General features: G+C 58.9%; 1 protein-coding gene and 3 pseudogenes across 1 annotated transcript; all 4 read left to right on the plus strand.

The window, feature by feature from the left end:
• Positions 1-2,222: 2,222 nt before the first annotated feature.
• Positions 2,223-6,836, plus strand: LOC127021866 (protocadherin beta-16-like; annotated as a pseudogene).
• Positions 6,837-6,982: 146 nt separating this feature from the next.
• Positions 6,983-10,377, plus strand: LOC127022148 (protocadherin beta-16-like). The gene is given in 3 exon segments (XM_050905595.1): positions 6,983-7,021; positions 7,712-9,377; positions 9,380-10,377. Coding segments are annotated over 3 exon segments (2,703 nt in total).
• Positions 10,378-11,199: 822 nt separating this feature from the next.
• LOC127021826 (protocadherin beta-15-like) lies at positions 11,200-13,842 on the plus strand (annotated as a pseudogene).
• Positions 13,843-18,243: 4,401 nt separating this feature from the next.
• On the plus strand, positions 18,244-22,096 carry LOC127021822 (protocadherin beta-15-like; annotated as a pseudogene).
• The last annotated feature ends 544 nt before the right edge of the window (positions 22,097-22,640 follow it).

Raw genomic sequence — 22,640 nt, forward strand, 5'->3', positions numbered from 1 at the left:
CTTGGCCTATGGTTGGTTTTATATCAAGCTTCTGTGTTGGTGATAATGATAGCAACTCGAGAGATGGACACATCCCTGGAAGGGAAGAAAAGAGGAAAGAGCTGACCTGGCCTTTGATGTAAGTTAGCCTTTTAGATTCTATCACGCTTCCAAGTCAAAGGGTGGTAAGAGGAAATTACCAAAAAATGGCTGCATCTGTGCGGAGTCTGGGGAATTCTAAAGTCAACCCTGGTTGTTACTTTCTCCTACAGATAGAGTCACAAAGTTTTTATTTTAAAACAAATGAAGGCGTCAGCGAATTTCTAGGACTTCACCTGGTGAGTATTGTTTGACAGTGTCAGCCCTTTTAGCAAACAAAAATAAGGGGAAAACATCTAGGAAATTAAAGGAAAGGTGTCAAAACAAAGGAGGTCAGGATACTTTCTATATAAAAAATTAGCGTGATTCCTTCTATAGTAAAAACTGAATTAAAATTCCTTGAACCAAAAATAAGTAGTGCAAGCTGTATTTTGTTTTCTCCTCCATTTTTGTTATTCTGTAAGAGGAAGACTGGTCCTGGAGGCAGCTGTGCGCATCACCGATACATTGCGTGTGCATTTGCCGGAGCTCGCCGCTGGGTCCGCAGGAGCAGTCGCGGTGTAAGTCGATCTTCAAGGGCCGGCGATGAGTGCCTGACTCGGGGTTTTTTATCCGGTCTCCGGCGCAGATCCTGGCTCGCACTACCAGGCCGTGCTCAGGACCCCTCGCTCTCCCCTCCCACCTCCGTTTCCTCACGGTTGTTCCTCCCAGGTCCACTCTTGACCTCTCCCTTTTACCGAGTTTGATCCTGCCTCTAATCATCCCATAATAAGCTTTGCATATTCCTAGACCCCCCTCAAACATCTCGTAATTAGTTTGCTCTTTCCTGTGAGATCTTTCTGATAAGCTATGATAATCTTCTCCCCCCTCCCCCCCCCCCCCCCTTATCGTTCACAAAGTTTCTGGCTGAATCTCTTGGAGTTTACACTTGAATGGTTCCTTTAATGGCCCATCGATCGGTGTCGTTAGATCCCTGGTCTTTGCTATTGTCTCCGTTAGCTCCTGCTCGTTAGTGTTTGTGTATCTGGGGGTTTAATTTATGAGCTCTCCTGCTGGTTTCCTTGCCTTTTGTATGAAATAGCTGTAGGCCGTATATCCTTACACAGGTACAGGAGTTCAGGTTTGGCCTCTGAGTACAGGGACCTTTGAAGTATTTCTAAGCCTGTGTGATAACATCAGAGGAGAAAGGACTGTATACCTCCAAAACATAAAAACAGATTGCAGCGTTTCGATGTTTGTGTACGGCTGGGGACATTTTTCACGAATGTGTTATACAGTGACACACCTTATCATGGGTGCAAGGGTCAGCAGGCGGCAGGGGAGGATACTTCCGTCAATTAAGGAGAAAAACGCTTTTCACACAGAAAAGCGTTAAAGCTGGGTGTCCTTCGGGCGTGGTGTGATACACAATGTGAAGAAAACAGCATTAGGATGATGTGTGCTAGAACAGCATTATCATTCTGGGGTGATGGTGAGCTGGGGTGATGGTGAAGCATTCGCTTTCGGGACCTTTCCCTGGCACCAGCTCATATTCAATAGCGGTGCTTCTCTGACCTGCCCCACTTGCTAACTGTCCTGTGCTCATTAACAAGTGGAGAAGAGAAGGAAAATCCCGCAACGCATCCTGTGGAAGTGGCAGATCTTGCAATGCCTACACGACACGGAGGAAAACCAAAAGCTGCGTATGAAGAGTTCGCGGTTGCGAGCTGGGAAGTGATACCCAGAGCAACGCTCTGTATGCGGGGAGGGAACCTGCTTCCAAAGGAAGAGAGCATTTACACCGCGCTTTTTGGCTTCGGTTTGGCATGGAGAATGCAGATTCAAGCAGCAAACTCCAAACCAGCAGCGCTGCCCCGAATGAGAAGGCAGAGGAAATATTCCCCCTTGCGACGCTGGGTGGGGATGTTGGCCACGGACCGGCAGGTTCCTCTGCCCGCACCGGGTTTGCAGGCACAGGGAGACAAAAAAAAAAGCCGTGTGAGTTGCTCGGGAAGGGCGGCGGGGCACGGAGTCGGGGTGCTCGGGGGCTTTCAGACCCCCTTGTCCTGGGATTCCTGACAAACACCGCTCTGCCTCGGGCGCTGCTTTAAAATGCTGGGAACAACGGAGGACGGTGGATGGCTTTTCTGGAGAGTAATGGCGTGTGGGAGACGGAGCGGAGACAGCAAGAGGCAAGTGATCTTGTTTATTCTGTGCGCTTGCATGTGTCAGAGCGGGGCCGAAACCCTCCGCTATTCTCTGGCGGAGGAAATGGAGAGGGACTCCTTTGTCGCCAATATTGCAAACGATCTGGGGGTTGCTCCGAGCCAGCTCGCAGCCCGCAAGGCCCGCGTTGTGTCCGAGGGGAACGAGCAGCTTTTCCGCCTCAATCAAAACACCGGAGTCCTGACGGTAAAGGAGTCGCTGGACCGAGAGGAGATCTGTCCGCAGAGCGATACCTGCACACTCTTCTTTAAGATATTCTTTGAAAATCCGTTGCAGCTCATCCGAGGGGAGGTGGAGGTTCGTGACGTGAACGACAACTCCCCCGTGTTCCCGGAGAAGGAGATGGTTTAGAGATTCTAGAAACGACACCTCCCGGGTCCCGTTTTCCTCTGGAAAGCGCCCAGGACAAGGACGTGGGCAGTAATGGTTTGCAGAACTACAGCCTCGGATCCAACTCACATTTCTCCCTCGCTCTCGGAACAGGGAAAGGTGGAACAAAATACGCGGAGCTCGTCCTAGAGCTGCAGCTGGACCGCGAAGAGCAGCGAGAGCTGAATTTACTCCTCACCGCCACTGATGGGGGCTCGCCACCCAGGTCGGGCACGGCTCAGGTCCGGATCGTGGTGCTGGATGCCAATGACAACATCCCAGTCTTCGGTCGGGAGGTCTACGAGGTGCGCCTGGCCGAGAACAGCCCCCCGGAGCAGCTGGTGGTCAGAGTCGCGGCCGCGGATCCCGACGAAGGGTCCAACGGGAAAGTGCGGTACGCCTTCACCCAGACATCGGAGCAGTCCCGGCAGCTCTTTGAGCTGAACCCTGCCACTGGGGAGATACGGGTGGCGGGCAACCTGGACTTCGAGGAAGTGAAAAACCACGAGATGGTGGTGAGAGCCACCGATGGCGGGGGGCTGTCTGCGCATTGCAAAGTGCAGGTGGAGGTCCTGGACATGAATGACAACGCCCCGGAGATAGCGCTCACCTCCCTCACTGCCTCCATTCCCGAGGATGCCCCGCCCCGGACCGTGGTGGCCCTGTTCAGTGTGCGGGACCGGGACTCCGGGGACAATGGCAGGACGGAGTGCTCGATCGACGGGGACTTGCCCTTCAGTCTCACCCCCACTTTTGATAATTACTACGAGCTGAGGACAAATGCGGCGCTGGACAGGGAGAGGACGGCAGAGTATAACATCACCATCACAGCCATGGACTGGGGCACAATGCGGCTGAGCTCTCGGGAAAGCGTCTTTGTGCAGATATCGGACGTGAACGACAATCCCCCAGAGTTCACCCATGAGGTTTACACCATGTCGGTCACAGAGAACAACAGCCCCATGCTCCGGATCGGCAGCGTGAACGCCATGGACGCTGATGCGGGAAAAAATGCCCATGTAAACTACGTGCTAGTGCGGCAGGAGGGCAAGGAGCAGCCCTACGTGTCGGTCAACTCTGAAAACGGGGATGTTTATATCCTCCGCCCGCTGGACTATGAGGAGGTGCGCGCCTTCGAGGTGGCGGTGCGCGCTGCCGACGGCGGCTCGCCGCCGCTCAGCGCCCAGGCGGTGCTGCACGTGGTGGTGCGGGACGAGAACGACAACGCGCCCGTCGTGCTGCACCCGCCCCCCGAGAGCAGCGCGGCGGCGGGCGAGCTGGTGCCGCGCTGGGCGCAGGCGGGCTACCTGGTGGCCAAGGTGGTGGCGGTGGACGCGGACGCGGGCAGAACGCGTGGCTGTCGTACGAGCTGGCCAAGGCGACGGAGCCGGGGCTGTTCCGCGTGGGGCTGCACAGCGGCGAGGTGCACACGGCGCGGGCCGTGGCGGAGCGCGATGCGCCCCGGCAGAGGCTCGTCGTGCTGGTGCGAGACCGCGGGCAGCCTCCGCGCTCCGCCACCACCACCCTCGGCATCGCCCTGGTGGATGGCTTCTCAGACGCCCATTTGCGGGTGAGCGAGGAGGCGCTGGCCACCGAGCCCGATGGGCTGCTGACACTGTACCTCATCGTCTGCCTGGCCTGTGTGTCGGTGCTCTTCCTGGCCACCGCAGTGGCCGCTGTGGTGGTGAAGGTGCGGAGGGCCAGGCGGAGCGAGGCGGAGACCTTGCCCACATTCCCGAAGGCTGCCACAGAGAGCAACGTGGGCTCCCTGCCCCGCAGCTACATGTACGACGTCTGCTTCACCGCCGGGACCGTCAACAGCGAGTTTCGGTTCCTCAGGCCTCTCTTGCCCTGCTTCCCCGCCGGGCTGCCCCCCGGCCCAGGCGAACAGCAGAGCTCGGTGTGCTCGCAAGAGGCGGCCAGCCTCCGGGAAGAAGGCGACTGGGCTGCACAGGTGAGGGACCTGGCCAGGCCGAGGCGATGGGGCGAGTGGAGAGGGAGTAGCGCGGGGGGGGGGGGGAGGTTCACCCCTGGCAGTAAGGACTATCGATGTTGCGGAGCTGCTGGTGGAGGAGCCACTGGGGTGGGAGGAGAGGGTAGAGAGGGTCTCAGAGCTGCTGGCGGGGGCCTCCCAGGAGGATCCGGCATGGCTCAGCTGCTCTGCAAGTGCTGACTAACCATGCCTCTCTGCATCCAGCTCCATGTCGTGAGTATTCACGTTAGAGCAGGTCTTTGGTGTCACCACAAAGGGGGGCAGCTGGACCATAAGAAGGTGACAAGTAGGGGTACGGATGTGTGAGCCACACAGTGGGTCCTGTCCACGCACTGTAGAGCCCATAGGGACCTAGAGCAGGAATGACACCACTCCTAGGGACACGTCTTCCCGGAAGCGGCAGCACTGGGAATGTAGCAGTCCTGTCCAGTGTCAACCGGGACTGCGGGGATGACGGTGCAAAGGGGTGTCACATCACTGATGGTGTCCCCTGCACTGCTGTTAGGACCTGGTGCTCAGCGCTGCCAAGTGCCATTCACCAGGGTGGTGGCAGTGCTGAACTCAAGCTGTCTTACAAGCTGCTGGAGGCCACGGAGGTGGGGACCTCTGCCATTAAATTCCCTTATATTTTTATGGCTTGCATGAACAGTATTGGCCAGAAAAATGTGGTTATCAGGACTTTACAATGAACCCTCCCAGTCCTTTCCTCACCCAGCCGGCTGCTCCCAGACAGTACCAGCACCTCTCTTCTCAATGCTGCTGTGAACTTAAAGTGGGTCATGTGTGAGGCGCCCGTTAACCTCCGGCTGTTCAAAGAGCATGGAAGAGACAAGAGGTGATCACTGAAACAGCTCCTCTCTCCTCACTCTTCCATTGAGACCAAGTCCCCTCTAAACATGGGGTTACTAGTTTCAGGGCATCCATCTGGCACTTCACAAGAGTCTGGACGATAAACATATATGAGGCTGAAGACCCACAAACCCCATCTTATGGTCACCACACAACATTTTCCTATTTCATAACCACTGATGACTTGGACTCACTTTGCTGCAGGTTCTCAGAACCGCAGTCGCGATAGCCTCAGGGGAGACAAGGACCCACCTTGATACATCAACATTAAACCACATTTACTGTTTGTGAGAAAGTGGTTTTATTTTGGGCTCTTACCATATTAAATTACCCCCTCAGACCCATAAAAGGTTTGCAGTAGTGCCTTTGTGATCTCCACAGTGGAGAATGGTTTCCGGCTTTAGGTTTTCCCCATTCAGGTTAGAGACCCACCGCTCGGTCCAACCTCCTCTTTGGCTCTGGGTAGAGAAGAGTGATGTCACCCACGCAGTGGTGTAAGGATGTCCTCTACGCTTCTCACTGATGCCTGCTTACCTTCGACGCCCAAATGACAACCTCCACTCTCTGTTCTTTGCAGGGCAGAGCTCCCCTCTCTGAAGACACGGGTCCCAGACCTGCGGAAGCAGCTTGCACTGCAGACAGGGGGATGGAGCTAAATGTTAATTCTGATCAAAACCCTTGGCTCACCCATCAGTAAGTGAGGAGAAAGACAAGCATGTCTGTCCTCACTGGCTAACGTCCTCACAGGGGAAAGAGAACGAAGAGACCAAACACCCACCAAAAAAGTACCAGGGAGGTACAAGGCTTCTCTACGAGAGCGCAAATACACTCTCCTTTTGAGCAGTACTTTATTCATGTAGGTATTTTGTAATTGTGATATGGATGGAGGAGGAGGACTCTGTTGCATGCTAATTACACAGAGGCTTGATGTATGATTGTGAGTGCTACCGCTTCTGAATCTTAAGGGAAATACTGAAAACTGGAAGTAGATCTTCAAGATAACTTTTTCCTACATCACCTTTTCTCTGTTTTTTTTCCTTGTGGATAGGGCTCTGTAATTTTCTGCAGTCTGTTCAATGCCAGGCCAAACAGATATTAAGCAAAATTAAGTGGTGCTTGCAAAGGAATTCCTTAATAACAAGCAGAAGCTGATTACATTAGAAACGGCTAACATTGGCACACTTTACATATTTGACCAGGAGTTTACAGGTTCTCCACACTGTAAAGAGTGGGCTTTAAGCAATGTATTCTTTTTTTTCGTAACGTAAAGTTGAAATGAACATTTCAAGATTTTTGAAGTATAATGTCGTAGAGAATTAAAAGTACTGTTTGTGGTTTTACAGTAAAATAGGCTAAAAAGTTTACAATAAAGAAGGCACTGTAGAATATAGGGCGTCAAGAAGCTTTCTGTTTTCTTTAGTCAGTAATGATCTATAAAGTAATGTGATATTTCCTGTCGCTCACACATTTTTAAGAGTCAAATGCCTGATGACAGAAAACAAGAAAACCTACTTGGAACTCCCTCGGGTGAGTGTGCTGTCTCGAAGATCACTTGTCACAGTCATCGCCAAGGAAGTAGCCACCCCAACAGCAGGATTTCGGGAATAAATCCGTGCATTTGGAGTGGATTTTATGCAGGGGAAATCAGAGCGACCTGGAAATAGGCCGTTCTCAGAAGCCGGGGCAAGATGGAGGGGCATTTTCTGAGCCAAGCTGAGGTCCGAGAGATGCTGCGCCCAGCCTCTTCGCGAGGGCTCTCAGCCTGAGAGGTCGTGAATCGGGGGAACAGTCTCGGTCCATTCCAGAAACCTGCCCGAGAATTACTACGGAGAATTACTACGGGGAACTACATGGTTATCTCTACCGTGGTTCACGGACCAGCTCACTCGGGATGCTGGACACCTGTAACAATACACAGCTTTTTCAGCTAAACAGCCTAAAAGTAGTTTCTTCACCGTGCATAAGCAATTCAAGCCGTTGTAAGGAGGGACATTAGAAAAAGCAGCTTTAAATAATCTCGTTTTCAAATAAAAGGCAAATAGAAGGACTGCTCATTCAGTGGTGGCCATAGTTTGAACAGGGCTGTAAGGGCAGTTAAATCTGTGTGCCCTGACCTCGGAACAAAGACAGCGGTTTCTTTCTGTTGTGCAGTCTTTGCGCTGGGAAATCTCCGCGTCCTTCTGCAGGTCGGCCGCCTGGTGCCGCTGCTGACCGCAGAGGCGCGGAGGCTCCGCGCAGCTCCCACATCCACCGTCCCCGGGGCTCGGCCGGGCGGGGCCGTTCGCGGGGCTGCACCATCGCGGGCTGCTCTGCTCGGGGGTCAGCAGGCTGGATCGGCAGCTCCATCCAGCTCACAGAGGGAGGAGATCGGTTCGCTGGGAGGCAATGGAGCTGAGGAAGAGCGAGGAATCTCTCCCAGGGCAAGCAGTGGCTCTGATCCTGCTCCTCTGTGTGTCGAGGATGAGAGCAGAAACCGCCCGGTACTCTGTGCCCGAAGAGGCGGAGAGAGGCTCCTTTGTGGCGAATATCGCTAAGGATTTGGGACTGACCGGTGAGGAATTCTGGGCTCGACAGGCTCGGCTCGTTCCTGAAGGAGAAAAGCAGTATCTGCAGCTGAACCAACACACCGGGGATTTGGTAGTGCGAGAGCAGATGGACCGGGAGGAGCTGTGCGGGCAGAGCGAGCCCTGCCTGCTGCGTTTCGAGGTGCTGCTGGAGAGCCCACTGCAGTCCTTCCGAGCTGAGGTAAGCCTCACCGACATAAATGATCATGCTCCCGCGTTCTTAAATAAAGAGATAGTTTTAAAGATCTCGGAAAGTGCAATGCCGGAGGCTCGATTTCTGTTGGAAAGCGCTCAGGATCCAGATGTGGGGAACAACAGTCTTCAGCATTACAGTATCAGCTCGAACGGCTATTTCCGTATCTACACCCGGCGGCGGAGTGACGGCAGGAGGTACGCTGAGCTGGTGTTGGACCGAGCCCTGGACCGGGAGCAGCAGGCAGAAGTGGCTTTCAGTATCACGGCTGTGGATGGTGGGTCTCCACCGCGCTCTGGTACAGCCTTAATCCGCGTGGTGGTCCTGGATATAAATGACAACATCCCAGTATTTACCCGGAGTCTGTATAAAGTCCGACTATTAGAAAATACGTCCCAGGATACCTTAGTGGTGGCGGTGTCTGCTAGCGATTTAGACTCAGGAACGAACGGGGAAATAGCCTATTCCATAGTTCAAAATTCAGAGGAAAATCGACAGACGTTTAAAATAAATCCAGAGACAGGGCAGATTCGACTCCAAAAGCCGGTGGATTATGAAGAAACGAAGACCTACGAGATAGACGTCCAGGCCACAGATGGAGGGGGCCTGTCCGCGCACTGCAAGGTGGAGGTGCAGGTGGAGGACGTGAACGACAACGCCCCCGAGGTGATCATCACCTCCCTCACCAGCACCCTCTCGGAAGCCGCCCCGCCGAACACCGTGGTGGCCCTCTTCAACGTGCGGGACCGGGACTCGGGGGACAACGGCAGGACGAGCTGTGAGCTGCCGGGCGAGCAGCCCTTCAGCATCATGCCGCTGGGGGCCGACGCGTACGCGCTGGTGACACTGGAGGCGCTGGACCGGGAGCAGGTGGCGGGGTACAACGTGACTGTGCGGGCTCGCGACGAGGGCTCCCCCGCGCTCTCGGCGTCCAAGACGCTGCTCGTGCGGCTCTTGGACGTGAACGACAACGCGCCCACCTTCGCCCAGGCCGTTTATACCATGGTGCTGAGCGAAAACGAGCCCGCGGGAACGAGCCTGGGCCGCCTGAGCGCCACGGACGCCGACGCGGGAAAAAACGCATGCGTGAGATACGCCCTGGGCCCCCCCCACCGGGTGCCCCCGCTGCGGCATCATCCGTGTCCGTGGACGCGGAGAGCGGAATCGTGCGGGTGCTTCACCCGCTGGACTATGAGGAGGTGCGCGCCTTCGAGGTGGCGGTGCGCGCTGCCGACGGCGGCTCGCCGCCGCTCAGCGCCCAGGCGGTGCTGCACGTGGTGGTGCGGGACGAGAACGACAACGCGCCCGTCGTGCTGCACCCGCCCCCCGAGAGCAGCGCGGCGGCGGGCGAGCTGGTGCCGCGCTGGGCGCAGGCGGGCTACCTGGTGGCCAAGGTGGTGGCGGTGGACGCGGACGCGGGGCAGAACGCGTGGCTGTCGTACGAGCTGGCCAAGGCGACGGAGCCGGGGCTGTTCCGCGTGGGGCTGCACAGCGGCGAGGTGCACACGGCGCGGGCTGTGGCGGAGCGCGATGCACCCCGGCAGAGGCTCGTCGTGCTGGTGCGAGACCGCGGGCAGCCTCCGCGCTCCGCCACCACCACCCTCGGCATCGCCCTGGTGGACGGCTTCTCCGACGCCTTCCTCCACCTTTCCCACCCTCCTACGGGGACGCAGCAGCCGCAGGCGGCCGAGGAGGACCGGCTCACCACCTACCTCATCGCCTCCCTGGGCTGCGTCTCGTCGCTCTTCCTCCTGTCAGTCATCGCCTTTTTGGTGACCAAGCTCTGCAAGGCCCGCCTCCGGGCACGCCTTTCGCCTCCCTCTGCCCGCTGCTACGCTCAGGGCGACTTCGACAACGACGGTGTAGACGTGGCCAGCACGGGCACTCTGTCGCCGGCTTACCGCTACGAAGCGTGTTTGACCACTGGTTCGGGGACAAGCGAATTCCAGTTCCTGAGGGCCGTCCTGCCCGTCGAGAAAAGCAGCGCTGAGGCGGGGGCAGGCAAGGACGAAGAACCGCTGTGCAGCTCGCAGCCCGCCGGCGGGAGGGAAGGCAGCCCGGGGAGCAGAGCCCCTGCTCCCGCTCAGCCGCCGCACTGGGCGGCCGGCAGGCGCGTCCACGCCTGAGCCTTGCTGGCACCCGCCTCCGTTCGCCGTGCTCAGCCGGCGATTCCCGAGCAGACGTAGCGCCGTGCTGTGCTCTTCCGTGCGTGCTGCCCCGGCGGCGGCTCTTGCCCGGTTTCTGCGGCCGGGGAAGGCGGCTGAGTCCCTGCGGGCTGAGCCTCCGCCCCACGGTGCCGCGGGAAAGGCCTTGCCGCCGTGTTTCTCGAAGGGCACGGCCTGGCCTCCCGGGAGCCGAGCGCGCACGCCTGCCCGCGGGCTCTGGGCAGCGGGGAGCGGGGGAAGACGCGGGGCAGCTGCCGGCGCTGCCCGTGCGCTGGGACTCAAGCGGCGGCCCCGCAGGGCTCTGGGCGCTCCTTCGCCGCGCTTCCCTCCCCGGCGCGGTGTGCGCGCGTCCTGCCGCGGGGCCCCCACGCGGGCGAGCGGCCGGCAGCCGCGCGTGTGCGCGCGGGTCCGTGTGCCGGTGCGAGCCGGCAGCGCGGGCAGCGGGCGGCGGCGGGCGCAGTCCCGCCGCGGGCCGCAGGGTGGTGCTCCCGGCCAAGGCGGCGCCGAGCGGCTGCGGGCGGGGAGGCGGCCGAGCCCAGCCCGGCCCTGCCCAGCCCAGCGCAGCCCAGCGCAGCGCAGCCCAGCCCAGCGCAGCCCAGCCGGGAGGCAGCGGCGGCGGCGGCGAGCGGCGGCGAGCGGTGCCCCGGGCCACCCGCTGCCGGGCCGCGGCAGCCGCCAGCCGGACTCGGCGAGAGGGAGGACGCCCGCCCGCCGCCCCGCCGCGCCGCTGCCGGGCGCCGCTTTCCGCGGAGGACTGCGCGGGCGACCCGCGAGACGGAGGCTGTCCGCCGCCCCGGCATGGCGATCGCAAGGCAAGTGCTTTGTCTCTCTGCTTTCCTCTCCCTGCCGCACGCTCGCGCCGAGCCCATCCGCTACTCCGTAGCCGAGGAGGGGGAGAGCGGCTCCGTGGTAGCCAACGTGGCGGAGGACGCGGGGCTGGCCCCGGCGCAGCTCTCGGCTCGCCGCGCCCGCCTGGCCTCGGAGGACGGCCGGCAGCGCTTGCGCTTAGACCGCGGCACCGGCCGCCTCGTCGTGGCGGAGAGGCTGGACCGGGAGGAGCTGTGCGGGCAGTCCGCTACGTGCACGCTCCCCTTCGAGCTCCTGCTGGCAAACCCGCTGCAGTTCTTTCGGGTCGAGGTGGCCGTGGAGGACATCAATGACCACTCGCCCGTTTTCCCGGAGGAACAGGTCACTTTGAAGATCCTGGAAAGGAGCGACCCGGGCTCGCGTTTCCCGCTGGAGGGGGCTCGGGACCTGGATGTTGGCAGCAACAGCATCCAGGCTTACAGCATTGCTCCTGAGAACGAGTACTTTAGTGTCTCCTTTGGGAGTCGGGTTAAGAGCAAGAAGTATGTGGAACTGATCTTGGAAAAGCCGCTAGACAGAGAGGAGCAGGCGGAGGTGGGTTTCAGTCTCATCGCTGTGGACGGAGGCTCTCCGCCCAGGAGCGGGACCACCCAAATCCACATTGTTGTTCTCGATGTAAATGACAACGCTCCCATCTTCACGCAGGAGCTGTACGTTGGGCAGGTTTTGGAAAATGCGCCGGAGGGCTCTGTGGTTCTCAGCGTGGTGGCAACCGATCGGGATGTGGGCGTTAATGGGGACATCAGCTATCAGTTCAGCCAAGCGGTGGGCCAGAGGCACTCAGCATTTTGCGATTGACGCCACGAGCGGTGAAATCAAACTCACAAAGCCTCTGGACTTTGAGGTGGCAGAGAATCACGAGCTCAGCGTGCGGGCCACAGACGGCGGGGGCCTCTCGGCAATCTGCAAGGTGTTGGTGGAGGTGGTGGATGTGAACGACAATGCACCGGAGCTGGTGGTCAGTTCCTTCAGCAGCCCCCTCCCCGAGAACGCAGTACCCGGCACGGTGGTGGCCCTCTTTACTGCCAGGGACCGGGATGCAGGTGCCAACGGGAAGATCTCCTGTGCCCTTGAAGACCAGCTGTCCTTCTCCCTGCGGCCAGCCTATAAGAATTACTACGAGCTGGTGAGCGTGAGCGCGCTGGACCGGGAGGAGACGGCACGTTACATCCTCACTGTCACAGCAGCAGACGCGGGCTCACCTCCTCTCACGACCACCCAGACCTTCACGGTGGACATCTCCGATGTCAACGACAACGTGCCTGTCTTCAGCCAGACTTCGTACACCATGTACGTGCGTGAGAACAATGTCCCCACGGTGCTCGTTGGAGCCGTCAGCGCCTCGGATGCTGACGTGGGGCTCAATGCCAAGGTGACCTATTCCCTGGCACCGGCCCACCCCGCAGAGCGGCCTCCTTGCTCCTGCATCTCCGTGAACTCTGAGAACGGGCAGGTGTTTGTGCTGCGGCCTCTCGACTACGAGCAGGTGAGGCAGATCGAGGTCTTGGTGAGCGCCTCCGACGCGGGGTCGCCGCCCCTCAGTGCCAACGTCACCGTCCGCCTTGTCGTGGTGGACGAGAATGACAATGCGCCACTGGTGCTGTACCCGTCGCAGGACAGCAGCGCACCGTCCAGCGAGCTGGTGCCCGTGTCGGCTGAGGCGGGCTACCTCGTCACCAAAGTGGTGGCCGTCGACGCCGACTCGGGGCAGAACTCGTGGCTCTCGTACCACCTGCTGAGGGCCAGCGATCCGGGGCTGTTTGCGGTGGGTGCCCAAAGTGGGGAGGTGCGACTGAGGAGGCCCGTGACGGAGAGAGACGCCGTGAAGCAGAAGCTCGTCGTCCTGGTGCGAGACAACGGGCGGCCACCGCTGTCGGCCACTGCCGTGCTGAGCGCACTCGTGCTCAAAGACTTCTCAGACGTGCGCCTACCGCACAGCAGCCTGGCCACGGAGGACGAGGGTGGCTCCCTGACAACCTCTTTAATCATTTCCTTGGTCTTTGTCTCACTCCTCTTCCTCGCATCCGTGGCAGCCTTCATCGCTCGCAAGACGTGCAAGAGAGAGGACGTGAAGGGTGGGCACGTGCTTTACGGCACCGGCCCCGTGCAGAGCGGCCTGGGCGAGGCGGCCGGTGCAGGCACCCTGCCCCACGCCTATTGCTACGAGATCAGCCTCACGACGGGCTCGGGCAACAGCGAGTTCAAGTTCCTGAAGCCCATCCTCCCCAGCCTGCCACCGCAGCCCTGTGCCACGGGCGGGGGCACCGACGATGAACAGGAGTTCCCCCGTGGCCCTGTCAGCGCGGAGGACCTGGCACCAGACAAGCCAGGGACGCTCTCTGCGGAACACTTCAATAGGCTTTCCTTTAACTAGCATGGAGTCAGCACAGCCAGAGGCTTCGTGCCTCGCGATACGAAGGCATCCGAGCTACAACAAGCGGCCACGGTTCCTCCAGAGGAAATCTGCACTGGCGATTGGCATCACCGATTTCCTGCAAATTCCAAGTCAGAAGCAAGGTTGTCTCCCCCAAACCAAACCAATCCAAAGACACTAAAGTCTCCCTCACTCAGGAAATAATATGTTTCAGGTCTGTTAGGGCCATTTGTGAAATGCTTTGAGAGGGGGGTTAGTTCCAGAGGCCCCGCCTAAGTTCTTGTCTCGCTTGCTGTCAGGCAAGACCGTGGACCTCTTAGTCTGTGCTGTCACGCAATGGCACGGTCAGGCAGACAAATCACATGCTCGCTGAAATGCACGTAGCCCTCCTCCTGGGTCAGAGAAGCAGGGAAGTTGTGAGTCCTGTGTTCCAATGTGGTGCAAGGATGGGGCCCTTTCTTTTGTGGGTTCTGGATGTCTGTGTCTGCAATGTGTGGGCTCTGTGAGTTTTGCCTTCTGGTCACTGTGTCTGTCTGGACAGCCGTTGTGCGGCTGCATGTGTTGCAAGGATGGGGCCCTTTCTTTTGTGGGTTCTGGATGTCTGTGTCTGCAATGTGTGGGCTCTGTGGGTTTTGCGTTCTGGTCACTGTGTCTGTCTGGACAGCCGTTGTGCGGCTGCATGCGCTGCACTGGGGCTTCCCAGTGAAGCAGGGCGTTGCTCACATGCAGCCGGTGCGCTGCATGCAATTGCAGGTCAGCAGGCAAGAAGGGTATTTTGACCCCTTGAGTAGAGCAGTCTCATCTTGTCTAGGGGAGAGCAACATAATGCACGAGGAGACCTTCCTCTGGCCCAGAAGAGGGGGTTGGGCAGGCGGTCTCCTTGGAATTGCCTTGGAAATATAGCAGCACTGGCAGTGTTGGGATAGAATGGAATGGAATGGAAGAGAACGGAATATAGCAGAACAGAACAGAATGGAATGATTTCAGTTGGCAGGGACCTACAACGATCATCTAGGCCAACTGCCTGACCACTTCAGGGCTCACCAAAAGTTAAAGCATATTATTAAGGGCATTGTCCAAATGCCTCTTAAGCACTGACAGGCATGGAGCATCTCGCTAGGAAGCCTGTTCCAGTGTTTGACCACCCTCTCTGTAAAAAAAGGCTTCCTAATGTCAAGTCGGAACCTCCCCGGACGCAGCTTTGAACCATTCCCACACGTCCTATCCCTGGAGATGAGGGAGAAGAGATCAGCACCTCCCTCTCCACTTCTCCTCCTCAGGAAGCTGTGGAGAGCAATGAGGTCGCCCCTCAGCCTCCTTTTCTCCAAACTAGACAAACCCAAATCCTTAGCCACCCCTCACAAGACATGCCTTCCAGGCCTGTCACCAGCTTTGTTGCCCTCCTCTGCACGCATTCGAGTACCTTCACATCCTTCTTCGTGGTGGGGCCCAGAACTGCACACAGTACTCCACGTGAGTCCTGAATACAGCGGGAGAATCCCCTCTCTTGACCGGCTGGTTATGCTGTGTTTGGTGCACCCCAGGATGCGGTTTGCCCATTTGGGCACACTGCGGGCTCCTGTTGAGCCTGCTGCCGACCAGCACCCCCACATCCCTTGCTGCACGGCTGCTCTCCAGCCACTCCTCTCCCGATTTATACTTGTGCCCAGCGTTACTTTGTCCCAGGTGCAGAATCTGGCATTTGGACTTGTCAAATGTCACGCCATTGATGATTGCCCAATGCTCCAAACTGTCTAGATCCCCCTGCAAGGCCTCTCGTGCCTCAAGAGACTCAACAGCACTTCCCTGTTTGGCATCATCAGCAAAGTTGCTGATGGTGCCTTCAACTCCTCCATCCAGATCACTGATAAATATACGGAACAGAACTGGCCCTAGAACTGAACCCTGAGGAACACCGCTGGTGACCCTGGTCACCAGCCAGGTGTAGCCCCCCTATTCACTACAACCCTTTGAGCCCTGCCGTTCAGCCAGTTCTTCACCCAGCGTACCATGAACCTGCCCATCCCACAGCTGGACAACGTGTCCAGGCGGGTTCTCTGAGGGACAGTATCTAAAGCCTTCCTAAAATCCAGAAATACTATGTCCACCGCCTTCCCTTCATCCACAAGGTGGGTGACCTTATCCGAGAAGGCTATCGAATTAGTTAAGCAGGACTTTCCCTTGGTGAGCCCACGTTGCCTGTGCCTGATGATTGCATTGTCCGTTAAATGCCTTTCAGTAGGACCCAGGATGATCTTCTCCGCCATTTTTCCAGGCACTGAGGGAGACTAACAGGAGTGTAGGTTCCTGGGTCTTTCCTCACGCCCTTCTTGTAAACTGGAAGAACATTGGCTAGCTGCCAGTCAGCGGGGACCTGCCCAGACTCCCAAGGCCTTTGGTAGGTGATCGAGAGGGGTCCTGCCGTAACATCCGCTAGCTCCTTCACTGCTCTGCCATGACTCCCATCAGGCCCCATGGACTTGTCAACGTTCCGCTGACACAGCTGGTCCCTTCCAAGTTCAGTGTCCACAAGTGGGAAGTCGCTGTTCCCGCACTCGCGGTCCTCCGACTCCGTGCCCAAGGCAGCCCAAGGTCTATCAGGAGTATTAAAGACTGAGGCAAAAAGAGCATTGAATGCCTCCACTTCTTCTTCATCCCTGTTAGCCAGGTGACCATCTTCAACAAGTAGCAACCCAATGTTGTCTTTAGACCTCCTCTTGCTATTAACGTACTTAAGAAAGCCTTTCTTGCTGTCTGACACAACAGTGGCCAGTTTCAACGCTAAGTGAGTTCTGGCCTTTCCTGTCTTCTCCCTGCATATATGAACGCCAGCTCTGTAGTATTCCTGCAAAGCCTGACCTTGCTTCCGGAGATCGTCCAGTTTCTTTTTCCTCTTGAGCTCCACGAGGAGTTCTCTTCTCAGCCAAGCTGGGCTTCTGCCCCTTCTGCTTGACTTCTGCCATCGTGGAATTGCCTGCCTCCGAGGCTTCGTGATGGCAGTGGAAAGCTGACCCGAGACGATTTTCTGGGTTTCTGTTAGAGCATTTGCATTCTCCTTTTTGCCCTTTCTCCTTCCACTCTACGAACTGTGTTTGAGCATTGTCTTTTACCTACTCCTCTGAAGAAGGACTGTCACCCCATGTATCATAGCGGATTGTTTGAATGAAGACAGGGTGGCACGGAATAGTTGGAAACCCTCACGCTGTGTTGCGCTGCAGTTACAAAGCGTGCCGCTGGAAACTGGGATACCTTTGTGTGCAAAAAAGAAATAAAAAGAGAACAGCTGAATGCCTTGTGTGGAGACAGTCTTTGTTGAGACGTTCTTTCTGGGAAAGCTCTGTTTTCAAAACTTGTCAAAGTGTTGAAAAGGCTGGGAGTGTTTTTCTCATTTTGTCCCTTGGCTGAGGTAAGGTTGAGGAGGTCCATCGCTCCAGTTTGGAGGCGCAGGTGGTTGAGCTTTCAGGAAGATTGTGGGGTGCCGGGAATTGCTGGCAGGCCTCTGCGGGTCTTCTGAGCGGCGAGCTTCTGGCTGCGACAGGGCGCAGTTAGAGCCAGGTCAGGGGAAACCGGCCCCGACCCTAACAGGACCCTGGGTGTGCAACGGCCTCTGCAAAGCAGCGAGGTGGGGGGAGTGAGCTTTCCAAGTGTCCCGAGAGCCGCAGCTGAGGCGGGGGCGGGCAAGGACGAAGAACCGCTGTGCAGCTCGCAGCCCGCCGGCGGGAGGGAAGGCAGCCCGGGGAGCAGAGCCCCTGCTCCCGCTCAGCCGCCGCACCGGGCGGCCGGCAGGCGCGTCCACGCCTGAGCCTTGCTGGCACCCGCCTCCGTTCGCCGTGCTCAGCCGGCGATTCCCGAGCAGACTCTTCCGTGCGTGCTGCCCCGGCGGCGGCTCTTGCCCGGTTTCTGCGGCCGGGGAAGGCGGCTGAGTCCCTGCGGGCTGAGCCTCCGCCCCACGGTGCCGCGGGAAAGGCCTTGCCGCCGTGTTTCTCGAAGGGCACGGCCTGGCCTCCCGGGAGCCGAGCGCGCACGCCTGCCCGCGGGCTCTGGGCAGCGGGGAGCGGGGGAAGACGCGGGGCAGCTGCCGGCGCTGCCCGTGCGCTGGGACTCAAGCGGCGGCCCCGCAGGGCTCTGGGCGCTCCTTCGCCGCGCTTCCCTCCCCGGCGCGGTGTGCGCGCGTCCTGCCGCGGGGCCCCCACGCGGGCGAGCGGCCGGCAGCCGCGCGTGTGCGCGCGGGTCCGTGTGCCGGTGCGAGCCGGCAGCGCGGGCAGCGGGCGGCGGCGGGCGCAGTCCCGCCGCGGGCCGCAGGGTGGTGCTCCCGGCCAAGGCGGCGCCGAGCGGCTGCGGGCGGGGAGGCGGCCGAGCCCAGCCCGGCCCTGCCCAGCCCAGCGCAGCGCAGCGCAGCGCCAGCCCAGCGCAGCCCAGCCGGGAGGCAGCGGCGGCGGCGGCGAGCGGCGGCGAGCGGTGCCCCGGGCCACCCGCTGCCGGGCCGCGGCAGCCGCCAGCCGGACTCGGCGAGAGGGAGGGCGCCCGCCCGCCGCCCCGCCGCGCCGCTGCCGGGCGCCGCTTTCCGCGGAGGACTGCGCGGGCGACCCGCGAGACGGAGGCTGTCCGCCGCCCCGGCATGGCGATCGCAAGGCAAGTGCTTTGTCTCTCCGCTTTCCTCTCCCTGCCGCACGCTCGCGCCGAGCCCATCCGCTACTCCGTAGCCGAGGAGGGGAGAGCGGCTCCGTGGTAGCCAACGTGGCGGAGGACGCGGGGCTGGCCCCGGCGCAGCTCTCGGCTCGCCGCGCCCGCCTGGCCTCGGAGGACGGCCGGCAGCGCTTGCGCTTAGACCGCGGCACCGGCCGCCTCGTCGTGGCGGAGAGGCTGGACCGGGAGGAGCTGTGCGGGCAGTCCGCTACGTGCACGCTCCCCTTCGAGCTCCTGCTGGCAAACCCGCTGCAGTTCTTTCGGGTCGAGGTGGCCGTGGAGGACATCAATGACCACTCGCCCGTTTTCCCGGAGGAACAGGTCACTTTGAAGATCCCGGAAAGGAGCGACCCGGGCTCGCGTTTCCCGCTGGAGGGGGCTCGGGACCTGGATGTTGGCAGCAACAGCATCCAGGCTTACAGCATTGCTCCTGAGAACGAGTACTTTAGTGTCTCCTTTGGGAGTCAGAGTGAGGACGACAAATCTGTTGAACTGATCTTGGAAAAGCCGCTAGACAGAGAGGAGCAGGCGGAGGTGGGTTTCAGTCTCATCGCTGTGGACGGAGGCTCTCCGCCCAGGAGCGGGACCACCCAAATCCACATTGTTGTTCTCGATGTAAATGACAACGCTCCCATCTTCACACAGAAGCTGTACGTTGGGCAGGTTTTGGAAAATGCGCCGGAGGGCTCTGTGGTTCTCAGCGTGGTGGCAACCGATCGGGATGTGGGTGTTAATGGGGACATCAGCTATCAGTTCAGCCAAGCGGTGGGCCAGAGGCACTCAGCATTTGCGATTGACGCCACGAGCGGTGAAATCAAACTCACAAAGCCTCTGGACTTTGAGGTGGCAGAGAATCACGAGCTCAGCGTGCGGGCCACAGACGGCGGGGGCCTCTCGGCAATCTGCAAGGTGTTGGTGGAGGTGGTGGATGTGAACGACAATGCACCGGAGCTGGTGGTCAGTTCCTTCAGCAGCCCCCTCCCCGAGAACGCAGTACCCGGCACGGTGGTGGCCCTCTTTACTGCCAGGGACCGGGATGCAGGTGCCAACGGGAAGATCTCCTGTGCCCTTGAAGACCAGCTGTCCTTCTCCCTGCGGCCAGCCTATAAGAATTACTACGAGCTGGTGAGCGTGAGCGCGCTGGACCGGGAGGAGACGGCACGTTACATCCTCACTGTCACAGCAGCAGACGCGGGCTCACCTCCTCTCACGACCACCCAGACCTTCACGGTGGACATCTCCGATGTCAACGACAACGTGCCTGTCTTCAACCAGACTTCGTACACCATGTACGTGCGTGAGAACAATGTCCCCACGGTGCTCGTTGGAGCCGTCAGCGCCTCGGATGCTGACGTGGGGCTCAATGCCAAGGTGACCTATTCCCTGGCACCGGCCCACCCCGCAGAGCGGCCTCCTTGCTCCTGCATCTCCGTGAACTCTGAGAACGGGCAGGTGTTTGTGCTGCGGCCTCTCGACTACGAGCAGGTGAGGCAGATCGAGGTCTTGGTGAGCGCCTCCGACGCGGGGTCGCCGCCCCTCAGTGCCAACGTCACCGTCCGCCTTGTCGTGGTGGACGAGAATGACAATGCGCCACTGGTGCTGTACCCGTCGCAGGACAGCAGCGCACCGTCCAGCGAGCTGGTGCCCGTGTCGGCTGAGGCGGGCTACCTCGTCACCAAAGTGGTGGCCGTCGACGCCGACTCGGGGCAGAACTCGTGGCTCTCGTACCACCTGCTGAGGGCCAGCGATCCGGGGCTGTTTGCGGTGGGTGCCCAAAGTGGGGAGGTGCGACTGAGGAGGCCCGTGACGGAGAGAGACGCCGTGAAGCAGAAGCTCGTCGTCCTGGTGCGAGACAACGGGCGGCCACCGCTGTCGGCCACTGCCGTGCTGAGCGCACTCGTGCTCAAAGACTTCTCAGACGTGCGCCTACCGCACAGCAGCCTGGCCACGGAGGACGAGGGTGGCTCCCTGACAACCTCTTTAATCATTTCCTTGGTCTTTGTCTCACTCCTCTTCCTCGCATCCGTGGCAGCCTTCATCGCTCGCAAGACGTGCAAGAGAGAGGACGTGAAGGGTGGGCACGTGCTTTACGGCACCGGCCCCGTGCAGAGCGGCCTGGGCGAGGCGGCCGGTGCAGGCACCCTGCCCCACGCCTATTGCTACGAGATCAGCCTCACGACGGGCTCGGGCAACAGCGAGTTCAAGTTCCTGAAGCCCATCCTCCCCAGCCTGCCACCGCAGCCCTGTGCCACGGGCGGGGGCACCGACGATGAACAGGAGTTCCCCCGTGGCCCTGTCAGCGCGGAGGACCTGGCACCAGACAAGCCAGGGACGCTCTCTGCGGAACACTTCAATAGGCTTTCCTTTAACTAGCATGGAGTCAGCACAGCCAGAGGCTTCGTGCCTCGCGATACGAAGGCATCCGAGCTACAACAAGCGGCCACGGTTCCTCCAGAGGAAATCTGCACTGGCGATTGGCATCACCGATTTCCTGCAAATTCCAAGTCAGAAGCAAGGTTGTCTCCCTCCCCCAAACCAAACCAACCCAAAGACACTAAAGTCTCCCTCACTCAGGAAATAATATGTTTCAGGTCTGTTAGGGCCATTTGTGAAATGCTTTGAGAGGGGGGTTAGTTCCAGAGGCCCCGCCTAAGTTCTTGTCTCGCGTGCTGTCAGGCAAGACCGTGGACCTCTTAGTCTGTGCTGTCACGCAATGGCACGGTCAGGCAGACAAATCACATGCTCGCTGAAATGCACGTAGCCCTCCTCCTGCGTCAGAAAAGCAAGGACATTGTGAGTCCTGTGTTCCAATGTGGTGCAAGGATGGGGCTCTTTCTTTTGTGGGTTCAGGATGTCTGTCTCTGCAAAGTGTGGGCTCTGTGGGTTTTGCCTTCTGGTCACTGTGTCTGTCTGGACAGCCGTTGTGCGGCTGCATGTGTTGCAAGGACGGGGCTCTTTGTTTTGTGGGTTCTGGATGTCTGTGTCTGCAATGTGTGGGCTCTGTGGGTTTTGCCTTCTGGTCACTGTGTCTGTCTGGACAGCCGTTGTGCGGCTGCATGCGCTGCACTGGGGCTTCCCAGTGAAGCAGGGCGTTGCTCACATGCAGCCGGTGCGCTGCATGCAATTGCAGGTCAGCAGGCAAGAAGGGTATTTTGACCCCTTGAGTAGAGCAGTCTCATCTTGTCTAGGGGAGAGCAACATAATGCACAAGGAGACCTTCCTCTGGCCCAGAAGAGGGGGTTGGGCGGGCGGTCTCCTTGGAATTGCCTTGGAAATATAGCAGCTCAAATGGTGTTGGCATACACTGTAACCGTACAGAATTTGGAAAACATGTTCATTGTCCTTGGGTGGATTGTATGAAAACTGCACGAGTTGCTTAAAGAGTATTTTCTACCAGGAGAATGGAGATGAACTTGGAAAAGGGGCATTGAGTTTGGTCTCATCTTTGTTGTTCCTGAATTCAGAGGCACCTTGATGGCACTGGAGAGCTGTCCCAATATGATGTTCTGGGTTTGTTTTAGAGCATTTGCATTCTCCTTTTTGCCCTTTCTCCTTCCACTCTACAAACTGTGTTTGAGCATTGTCTTTTACCTACTCCTCTGAAGAAGGACTGTCACCCCATGTATCATAGCGGATTGTTTGAATGAAGACAGGGTGGCACGGAATAGTTGGAAACCCTCACGCTGTGTTGCGCTGCAGTTACAAAGCGTGCCGCTGGAAACTGGGATACCTTTGTGTGTAAAAAAGAAATAAAAAGAGAACAGCTGAATGCCTTGTGTGGAGACAGTCTTTGTCGAGACGTTCTTTCTGGGAAAGCTCTGTTTTCAAAACTTGTCAAAGTGTTGAAAAGGCTGGGAGTTCTTTTCTCATTTTGTCCCTTGGCTGAGGTAAGGTTGAGGAGGTCCATCGCTCCAGTTTGGAGGCGCAGGTGGTTGAGCTTTCAGGAAGATTGTGGGGAGCCGGGAATTGCTGGCAGGCCTCTGCGGGTCTTCTGAGCGGCGAGCTTCTGGCTGCGACAGGGCGCAGTTAGAGCCAGGTCAGGGGAAACCGGCCCCGACCCTAACAGGACCCTGGGTGTGCAACGGCCTCTGCAAAGCCGTGAGGTGGGGGAGTGAGCTTTCCAAGTGTCCCGAGAGCCGCAGCTGAGGCGGGGGCGGGCAAGGACGAAGAACCGCTGTGCAGCTCGCAGCCCGCCGGCGGGAGGGAAGGCAGCCCGGGGAGCAGAGCCCCTGCTCCCGCTCAGCCGCCGCACCGGGCGGCCGGCAGGCGCGTCCACGCCTGAGCCTTGCTGGCACCC

The sequence above is a fragment of the Gymnogyps californianus genome, chromosome 14 (assembly GCF_018139145.2).
Source record: "Gymnogyps californianus isolate 813 chromosome 14, ASM1813914v2, whole genome shotgun sequence".
Lineage (NCBI taxonomy): Eukaryota > Metazoa > Chordata > Aves > Accipitriformes > Cathartidae > Gymnogyps > Gymnogyps californianus.